The 10,775-nt window shown below is 39.1% G+C and overlaps 1 protein-coding gene across 1 annotated transcript in view; it reads left to right on the top strand.

Moving 5' to 3' along the window:
* LOC102978746 (apolipoprotein R-like) overlaps nucleotides 1–2,195 on the top strand; it is a 6,448-nt gene extending 4,253 nt beyond the window's left edge. Inside the window, exons 3-4 of the mRNA XM_028488125.2 lie at nucleotides 1,045–1,220; nucleotides 1,811–2,195. Of these exons, the coding sequence (XP_028343926.2) occupies nucleotides 1,045–1,220; nucleotides 1,811–1,948 (314 nt within the window). The 3' untranslated portion in view covers nucleotides 1,949–2,195. The remainder of the gene's footprint in view (nucleotides 1–1,044; nucleotides 1,221–1,810) is intronic.
* The last annotated feature ends 8,580 nt before the right edge of the window (nucleotides 2,196–10,775 follow it).

The following is a 10,775-nucleotide window of genomic DNA, read 5'->3' as shown; positions in this document are numbered from 1 at the left end:
ACCACGTGCCGCGGAGCGGCTGGGCCCGTGAGCCATGGCCACTGAGCCTGTGCGTCCGGAGCCTGTGCTCCGCGGGGGGAGAGGCCACAACAGTGAGAGGCCCGCGTACTGCAAAAAAAAAAAAAAAAAAAAAAAAAAAATTCTTCTATGTTATCTTCCAGAGCTTTGTTGCTTTACCTTCCACATTGATATCCCCAGCCCACTTGGAATTCCTATGGGTTTATGGTGTAAAGTGGGGGTCAAAATTTGTTTTTCTCCAATGAGTAGTCAATGAACCCAGCACCACATTAAATGGACCGTAGTTTTCACACTGCTATACAGTACTACCTTTGTCAATACTCAAGAGTTAGAGATAATAATTTTTAATTTAAGAGACCAGTGAGGATTCAGCAAAATCTTAGTGAATTCCTGTGAAAGTTAGAATGAGGACTCATGGAAAAATCCCAAACATCCTTGAAGTATCTGATGTCTCCATTAGTACCTGGTGCATGCCATCACCTCCTCATAGAGAAGCTGACCTGATATGAGACCAAGATTAGGTGTGCATTTTTTTTTTTCTTACCACATGGCTAACAGCAACTCAAGTGTCTAATTTCCCACCATTGTCTCCATTTACTACAGGAACATACTAAGGGCATAAGAATAGAAATTACATGCTTAAGATGCTGAAAAGAGTCAGGTTTTGACATACAGTAGTTTTTAAAACTCAGATTTTAGAACACAATACCTAGGTTTATATCATAATCATGTCACCTAAAAGCTACACAACCATAGACAAGTCACATAAATTGTCTTTACCTAATTTTTCTCTCCAGCCAAGTGTAGATAATAATAGTGTTTTATGTTGGTGATAGCTGTACATTAACATTAATATTATTGTTATTAATTTTCTTGTTATAACAATACAATAAATGTAGTTAAAGAACAACTCTCAGACTACAGGCATAATTTATTATCAGTGTTTCTCACCCCCCAGTATTCTTTACTATTGTAAGATCTTATTCTGAGAATCACAAAATGATCAAAATTGTGTTTCCATTACAGCTCTGTGTCTGAAACCAGAGATAAAAGATGGAACTGTGTCTCTGGACAAGGATCAGTATGTTGAGCCTGAAAATGTCACTGTACAGTGTGACTCTGGCTATAGTGTGGTCGGCTCTCCGAGTATCATCTGCTCAGAGAACGGAACCTGGTACCCAGAAGTGCCCAAGTGTGAGTGGGTAAGTGGCACACACCTCGGGGTATTCTATCACATTGTAAAAATGGTAACCTGCTCAGAGCACTGTCCCAGCCAACACTGATGAGATCTGACTTTTATTGGGACTCATTTCTGAGTTGTTTAAATCAATTTCAGAATCAGCACTTTTACTCTCAAAGTGCATGTTGAGTTCTTAAAGAAAGTTCTAATTCTCTTATTTTATAGCAAGAAAGACCAAGCCCCTAGATAGGAGGGTTCCATAGATCCAGGCAACCTGGCTCCCAGCTCTGCATTTTCTATTACAGTAAGTGCTATGCTTTTGCATAGACATCAGATCCATCCCTTCAGCTGACCATGAAGGAGTTCCCTGGGTATCTTCTGCAGTGCTGTTCCTTCTCTGCTTAGTTTCATTGCTGCCTTAGAGCAGTGCTGGTCTCGATCTTAGGGCAAATACTTTGCTGAGATGCACAAAGTATCTTCTGATTTCTTGCATCAGTCCTAAGGAGGGTCTTGATACTCCAATTTTATTGTCATCAGTAGACATCCTGAAGTAATCTTATACCTTCACAGTTTGGAGAGAAGCCTCTCAAACCATCCTTTTATCTCTTTTAGGAAGTTCCCACGGGCTGCGAACAAGTACTCGCAGGCAGGAAACTTATGCAGTGTCTCCCAAGACCAGAGGATGTAAAAATGGCCCTGGAGGTGTATAAACTGTCTCTGGAGATTGAAAGATTGGAGCAACAGACTTGAAGTCGAGCACCAGTGAAAAATCAGTACATCTATTTCTCCTCTCTTCCCCTTAAAAACAGAGAATTAGGTACATTTCCCTCATTAGCAACGCTACTGGTCCTTAAGTGCTATTATTTACTGAAAAAAAAAACCTGTGTTCGAAGAATCTTTGAAATTTTTGCCACTGCTAATGTGGAACTATTGGTGGTTTATATCCTATCTCACTTTAAGCTTCTGCTTCCCTAGATTTGGTGGAATGGCAGAAATAAATAATCACCTGTCAAAAATGCAGTGTCTTTGTTTTCACTTTGATTCCCTTGTAATGAGAAATTAGGGCCCTATATCAATCACTTCCTGATGCTTCTCTAATTAATACTTCTTTTCTATTTTCATACTGGAGCCTTGTCTGAGATGTATTTACACTACATCTTCATTTCCTACTCATCCTTCAGTGCCCAGGTCAAATATCACACCTTCCTCTGTCTTCTCCTTTCTCTTTCTATTGATTACCAATATTTTCTCTGGAACAACTTCTCAGTTCCTCTTTATATTTAAGGTATATTTGGTTTTGCTTGACATCCCCTCCATTCGATAATAACCAGCTTGGATGCCTTTGTAAGCCTGTGTGCAACCCAAGTATCCTTCTTGAGCATGTCCAAGACTTCCTATCCAGTGTGATCACTCTTTTCTTTAATACTTCAATTAAAATAGCTTTAGTGTCTCTTTTAGGACAGATTCCCCAGAGCAGACCCTGAGAAGAGAATTTGTGTGCAAGTAATTTATTAAGGAACTTCTCCAAGTTCTCAAAGGAGAAACGGGAAAAGGAGTAGGGTAAGCAGGATGGGACAGGGAAGGCACGTAGTAGGGTGACAAGGCAAAGTCGAAGGAGGGTGGCTTAACCTTGACCCAGAAGGGAACCCTGGACTATAAGTTTGTGTACATTTTGTCCCAATTCCAGGTAAAGGAACTGGGCTTTCATTCTGCTGTACTAGTCAGTTATTGGTGAAGGGACACCCTGTGGGCACATGAGCCCCCAGGGCATCCAGCTCTCTCTGTGTGACTACAAAGCTGACTAGCAGCCTGAGGGGAGTCCTCCCAAAAGAGTGGAAGGTATAACCCTAAGAAACTAGAGTACCCAGAAGCCTGAAGAGGAGAGCACAGAAATGGTAAAAAGGTCTGAGGGCCTGGGTAGAGCTTTCAATGCTTATCCCACACGTGTTATTCTTATATCTCTGGACCTCTGGGGAGCCTTATAATTTCTTATGGTCACCTCGTTTTCCATTTTTTTGCCTCCCCAAATGTCATTCTCACTCATGTTTACTTAGCTACTATGGCTGGCCTCTGGTTCTCCACTGCATCTTGATCAATTATAGAGAACATCACCTCTTTTCTTTGATTTCTTCAAAATAGCAGTCACATAAGAAAGTTGCATAGCAGACTTTTATTAACGCTTTCGAGTTAACAGAGGGATGTGTGGCTGGCTGCACAAGACTGGACTTTCACATCGAATGTTACATAACTGTGATCTTAAAAGACCATTGCCTTTCCCTGCCACCAGGAACCTCTTCTAGCTGACTTTCTCAGCATGACCCTGACAACCTCCAGAATTTTCTGGTCTGATGCTTTCCCTCCTCAAATCATTCCTTATCACACTTCATCTGTTCTTGCTATCACTGCCCCAGAAACCCATTTCTTTTTACTTTATTAGGGAAAGCATTTTAGCAATCTGTCTTTCCCTAGTTTCAGGGATTTCATATCCAAAAATCCATTAATGTACTCAGATAAACAAAGGACTATCCATTCCAGGTCTGGGTGCCAAGCGGTAGACAAGATTCAGAGGCATCTCTGAAACCTGAGTCTCATATTTCCTCCCCTGCAAGTCTCCATCCAGGGCAGTGTGGAGACCTTTCCACACTGATGTGAATTATGCCACAATCTTTTCATGTCTTAATTCTAAATTGATTACACATAATTATAATTATAGAAGTAATATATGTGCAGGAAAACAAGAATTCAAACCTTACAAAGAGATTTATAAAAAATAAAAGTAAGATTCTTCCCTCTTCTGCCTCAGTCCTACTCTGTTTTGAGTTTTTCTGCTGATTAGCTTAGTCACTCTGAAGAGAGAATGAACTCATATCATATGACTTTTTATCTCTAAACATATATTTTGATTTCCTGTTACAAAGTTGATCAATCTAGCTCTAACTTTCCCTCTCCTCTCTCTCTCTCCATTGGTCAGTCTCTTTTAATTTTATATATTTTTAGTGATTACTTATCTTTAGGGCTTTAAATAATGTACCTAAACCTCTATTATTTATGCAACTTTATTTTTAATAATTTACTATTTTATTAAAGTAGTACAAGCAAATAATTAAAAAGTCAAAAAATCCAAAAAAAACCTTTTAATGAAAACCCTAAGATTCTGATCCACTCAATCCCACCCTTTGGTCTCTTTCCCCCAAAATAACCATTTTCAACTCCTTTAGCTCTGTTATGATGTTTATCTACATATTTCCAAATAATATTCTTATTAGACATATGTTTATTATTTTTAAACATTATGTATTGACTGATTAAGCAAATCTTGATCTTTGCTAAGCCAAGGTAAGCTTAACAGTGATCTGTGAATATATTGCTTTACAGCTCTTTAATTTTTATGGCATTAATAATTTATCTTGTTTTTTTGTTTAGTTTTTTATGTTTCTATTGCTGATTCTTGCTACATGCTCCAAAAGATCTGTCATAGTCTAGCAATCTATTTCCTAATGCTCAGACATGTCAGATGCTGTTTTAATTCCACATACTTCTCCACCATCACTCCTGGAGATTTTCTTCCCAGGCTCTCTTTTCAGTGATTCTGAAATAAATGGTTTGCTTTTTTTTTTTTTTTTTTTTTTTGCGATACGCGGGCCTCTCACTGTTGTGGCCTCTCCCGTTGCGGAGCACAGGCTCCAGACGCGCAGGCTCAGCGGCCATGGCTCATGGGCCCAGCCGCTCTGCGGCATGTGGGATCTTCCCGGACCGGGGCACGAACCCGTGTCGCCTGCATCGGCAGGCGGACTCGCAACCACTGCGCCACCAGGGAAGCCCAAATGGTTTGCTTTTAAATCTTAGGTCTTCTCTTTGCTGTTCTCTTTATTACTTTGATTCCAAGTCTTTGTTCTGGTGTATTTCCTCATTTTTGTTGGAACAGATCCTTCAAAAGGTGCCTGGGAAGTAAATTTTTGAGTCCTTACATGTTTACATCTACCACTATCACCCTGGACTGTGACACCATCATTTCTAGTCCAGATTACTCCAAAAGGCTTCCACTCTTGTTCCTCCTGGTAGCCATGGAGACCTGTTGGGGTCGTTCCTCTGCTCAAAATCCTTGATTAATTTCCCTTCACAGACTAAGTCCCAACAGGGCCTACCAAGCCTAACATGACCTAATGCTCTTCTGTGTTCTAACTTCAGCACTTTAAAGAAGCTGGTATACTGTCTTCTGGCTTCTGTTACTTCTGGCGAGAAGTTAGCAATCATTCAAAGTATTCTCTGTATGTAAATAATGTTTTTTCCCTAGATGCTTTCAAAAACAATTTTTTAAAAATCTTTGGTTTGTAGTTGTTTGAATGTAATGTGCCTAGATATGGTTTTCTTCGTATTTATCCTGCTTGAGTTTCATTGAACATCTTGAATCTGTAAATATACCTCTTTCCACCAATATGAGAAATTTCTGATCATTATTTTTCCAAGTAATTTTTCTGCCCCATTTTTCTTTTTTTTTTTTTTTTTTTTTTCGGTACGCGGGCCTCTCACTGTTGTGGCCTTTCCCCGCTGCGGAGCACAGGCTCCAGACGCGCAGGCTCAGCAGCCATGGCTCATGGGCCCAGCTGCTCCGCGGCATGTGGGATCTTCCCAAACCGGGGCACGAACCCGTGTCCCCTGCATCAGCAGGCAGACTCTCAACCACTATGCCACCAGGGAAGCCCTTCTTTTCTTTCTTTATGAGACTCTAATTACATGTATATTAAATCTTTTCATATTGTTCCATAAGCCCCTGCAACTCTACTTTTTTACATATCAATATTTTTTCTCTCTCTTCTTAAGATTGGATAATTTCTATTAATGTATCCTCAAGTTTGTTGACTCTTTCCTCTGTCATTTCCATTCTGCTGTTAAGTTCCTCCAGTAACATTTTTATTTTAAAGTTTGTATTTTTGAGTTCTAGAATTTCTTTTGGTGGCTTTATATAGTTTCTGTTTTACTGGTGAGATTTCTTGTTTCTATTGATTAATAAGCTTCTATTCCTTTACATCACTGAGCATAGTTACAGTAGCTATTTAAAATCTTGTTTGCTGGGGCTTCCCTGGTGGCGCAGTTACAGAGAGTATGGTCTCACCCTCTCTCTGGCTTCTTAATTTTTAGCCCTTCATTTTCCAGTGGCTCTTGTTGCCCCAAACTCTGTTTCTGTTTTTCCAGGCCAGAAAGTCAGCTGGTTTTCTATTAAAGTGTTAGCCATCCCCCCCATGCCCTTAACAAATGGAAACTTGCGCTATGCTGTTCCCTTCCTCTCATAGTTATTGCTTTCTAGAATGTATTCACTTTGGTTCACTCACTAGTCCTTTTAGGTAGGTGCTCCCTGCCTCCATATCTTGTCCAGAGTTCATAATAGTTATCCGTGGGAGAGCAGAACCATAGACGCTTACACAGCTATACTGAAAACAGAACTCTACATACTCTTACACATATTCAGTCTTTTAAGTTTACAGGACATGTTGTTATCTCTTTCGGGAAATTTTTCCCCTGGATATTTGTGTGGTTTATTCCCATACTTAATTCAAGTCTTCACTCAGTTGTCAATTATTTGGAAAGAACTTCCTTGGACATATTGTTTAATATATGCTGCCCATCCCACCTCACACATTACTATCTACCACTTTACCCTGCATTATCTTATTTTCACAGTATTTTCTCTTTCTGACTTTATGTTATACATTAAATTTTATTTTTGTATATATTTATCTTTCTTACTAGACAATAAGCTCTATGAGTATTGAAATTTTTGTTTGCCTTGGATAGTGCTGCACCCTCAGCACCTAGAGGAGTTCTTGGCTCATTGTAGGGGTTTGATACATACTTGTTGAATTAACAGCTCATGCTAGACAGTTAAAAATAAATCTACACACAAATATGCTCAACTGATTTTTGATAAAGGCAAAAGCAAATAAATGGGGAAAATGTAGCCTTTCTGACAAATAGTTCTACAGCAACTGGACATTTATTGGCAAAAAATTAACCTTGTTCTAAACCTCACACCTTATATAAAAATTAACTTGAAACCTGGACTTAAATGTGAAGCATAAAATCAAAAGAACTTTTATGAAAAAACACAGGAAAAACATTATGGAATCTAAGACTTAAATGTAATGTGTAAAACTATAACACTTTTAGAAAAAAAAATAGGAGAAAATCTTGGGCTATAAGGCTAGGCAAAGATTTTAGGCTTGACACCACAAGCCATAAGAGGATATTCATAAAAGGAAAAATTGATAAATCGGACCTCATTAAAATGAAAAACTTTTTCTCTGCAAAATACCATGTGAAGGGAATGAAATACAAGCTACAGTCTGGGAGAAAATATTTTAAAATCATATATCTGACTAAAAGCTAATGTCTAGAATAAAGAATTCTCCAAACTCAACAGTGAAAAACAATCCAATGAGGAAATGGGCAAAAATCATGAATAAACATCTCACTGAAGATCATCTATAAATGGCAAATAACCACATGAAAAGATGTTCAACATCATTAGCTATATGGGAAATGCAAATTAAGACCACAAGCTATCACTACACACCTATTAGAATGGCTAAAATAAAAAAATAGTGACAACATCAAATTCTGACAAGGATGTGGGGACCCTCATTAGGTGAATTGTTGAACACTGTGGTACATCCATACCATGGAATACTACTCAGCAGTTAAAAAGAACAGACTATTGACACACACCAAAACTTGAATGGATGTCAAAGGAATTATGCTGAATGAAAAAAAAAATCGAATACCCAAAGATTACATACCATGTCATTCTGTTTATATAACACTTTTAAAGTGACAAAATTTTTGAAATGGAAACCACATTAGTGGTTTCCAGGGGTGAGGGATGAAGAGATAGCCAGGAGGGAGGTGGGTGTGGTTATAAAAATTCCTTGTGATGATGGAATTTTTCTGTATTTTGACTGTCGCAATGGATGCACAAACTTACATATGTGATAAAACTGTATAGAACTGAATACATTCACACGCTGGTATAAAAATGAGAATAAGATGAGTGGGTTGTATCAATATCAATATCACTCATTGATATGAATGAATGAGCTCTTGATTATGTCCTTTCTTGATTGGAGGAAAGAGACAGTGCTTCTGCTTTCTAGATCTTAACCCCATTTCCTTACATTCATCATGTCTACCTAGTTATCTATTTTTCTTTGACAATTATTTACATTATTTAAAAAGTACTAAGTTATAGTGGAAAGCACATATCTGGCTCAGATCTTGGTTCAGCCATTTATTGCTTGTAAATTTTTTGGCAAGTGTTACTTAACATTTTTCAGGAAGGGGATAAAAAAATTATAGGATTGTTGTAAGATTAAATAGAATTGTTTATGGAAAGTGCTTAGAACATAGTAGGTGCTTAATAGATAGAAGGGATAATTCAAAATTGTCTTCTAGTGAATGTTTTAAATTGCTTTTTTTCTAAATAATATTCAGTAGTACCTTGGATTCTCTTTCTAAATTAAAGCAAATTCATGGTGGATTTATTTGCTTTCCTTCCTCTCTGGGAAGGTTGAAATTTGGTAATGTTATGATCAATATTACACCATAATTTACTCAGTTATCTCTGGTGAGGGTCAGCACTTTGGATTTCGAACTCTTACAACAGTCTGCAGCTAAACTTGTTAGGAAGGTCGTTTTCAGGCATTTGCCAAAACTCATTGTCTTCTTTTAATAAACATCGGCATATTTTCAATTATTACTTCCCATTAAAGATAAAAATTATGCATTAAACACTTGTCTTTTGCTGCTTTTGTCAGAGATATAACACAGGACTGGATGTATTTTTTGGCTGTTGGAATACATTCTGAATATTCTTAAGGTCTTCAAGAACGTTCCTCTTATTTAACCACTTCCAACCACTTCAAAGTCTGGTGCATGCTTTTTCAGTGCTTCAGGCACCACTCTTCCCTCTTCTAATGGATTAGAATGGCACCAAAGGGTGACTCATTAGGTGTCTCAAGTAAATCAAGAATAACAAGAAGGAATGTCCCACTCAAATATTGTCTGAGTAATTTTTTCAGGCCCATTTATATTCCTGATTCTTTTCATGCCTCTCTTTCCCCACTAGGCTTTAGAACTTCAGGAAGGAAACAACTTTCTCCATCAATTTTTGTTCTGTTTGTGTTTTAATTTCTTCCTGCTGTTGGCAGCCTAAACTCATAACCAAAGTCACAACTTTTCCTAATAGGCAGTGCTTCTCAGGAATGGCTTCCTCGAACACTAATTTCCAAACTCCACTGGACTTAATGCTTAGCTTGACCTAACTCAAGTTTTGCTTTGAGAGTTGCTGAAACCTCCCACTCTGAACCAAAGTGCTTTAAAAAAATCCCTTGTTTATCTTTTTACTTGGAAATTAATTATTTACATTTCAAGATAGCAATTTCCCACTCCTGATACCCAGGTAGGGCCCCGTGGGACTCCTGGGCACAAAGCCTTTCTGTGTCCCTCATTTCTTTGATTACAGGAAATAGGCTTCATTCAGCCTCCATGACCTTCCCTGAGTTCCAACGGGCAGATTCAAGCAGTTGTTAATTAGGGAAGGGAGGGGAGGCAAGACCACGGAGAAACAAACAGTCAAGAGAAAAAGTAGTGTAGCCTTGGGGCAAGGTCCTGGCTCCCCATCAACGGATACACACAAAAATACCTTTGAGCTGTTTTGCAGCTACTGAAACCTCCTCCAGATGGGAGAAGTTAATGAAAGGTATGCTGCCCACAAGTGTGTAGACTCGAGACCAGTTGGAACCTGAAGGTTGATGAGGCTGACTCCTACGTACCTCACCAACCAACCCATCAGAGGAATGTCCGTGAGCTGATCACGCCCTTTTTGAACGTTATAATAAAACTTCTCACTGTCCTCTCCAAGTTGGGACACATAGTTTTTCAACGCAGGAGCCTGCTGTGTCCCCTTTGCCTGGCAAGCTGTCCTTTTCTACTTCACCCAAAACTCTGTCTCCGAGATTCAATTCGGCACCAGTGTACAGAGAAGCTGAGCCTTTGGCATCACTCCTAGCACAAAAAGAAAAGATTAGGGTTACACTTCTAAATACTCTCAGAGTTCCAAAAGTCTACTTGTTCCTGGCATCAGATCTTGATGACAGCATTGTCAACTACGAATTGGCACTTGCCATGGGCACTTGCCATCTACCTCTACAAAGATTAAGTCAGGTGCCACTGCAGCTGCTAACTTTCAACACCCCGTGAAAGGGATTCAGGGTGGAGATCAGGAATGAGGCCCTCTGTGCTCTGGGAATACCTGGGAGAACAGGTCTTCAGATAGTTAGATATTTTCAGGAGCTGATTTTATGAGACCAATTCTTGTATCTCCTCGTATCTAGAAAAGCACGACATTCCCTCATGGTGACATCTGCTCCTCGTGACTAGCAGTAACCCTCACAAGACCTTCTGCAAAAATATGTGTTTGCATGTACTCCCTCTTCACCAAAATCACATATATATTGACCTCCCCCCCCAACCCCTTTGGAGCAGTGTCTCAGAGCTATCTGAAATGCTCTCTCCCAGGCTGCAG

Source organism: Physeter macrocephalus, chromosome 4 (genome assembly GCF_002837175.3).
Source record: "Physeter macrocephalus isolate SW-GA chromosome 4, ASM283717v5, whole genome shotgun sequence".
NCBI lineage: Eukaryota > Metazoa > Chordata > Mammalia > Artiodactyla > Physeteridae > Physeter > Physeter macrocephalus.
The sequence above is the reverse complement of the archived record's forward strand: the minus strand, read 5'-3'. Positions and strand labels throughout refer to the sequence as shown.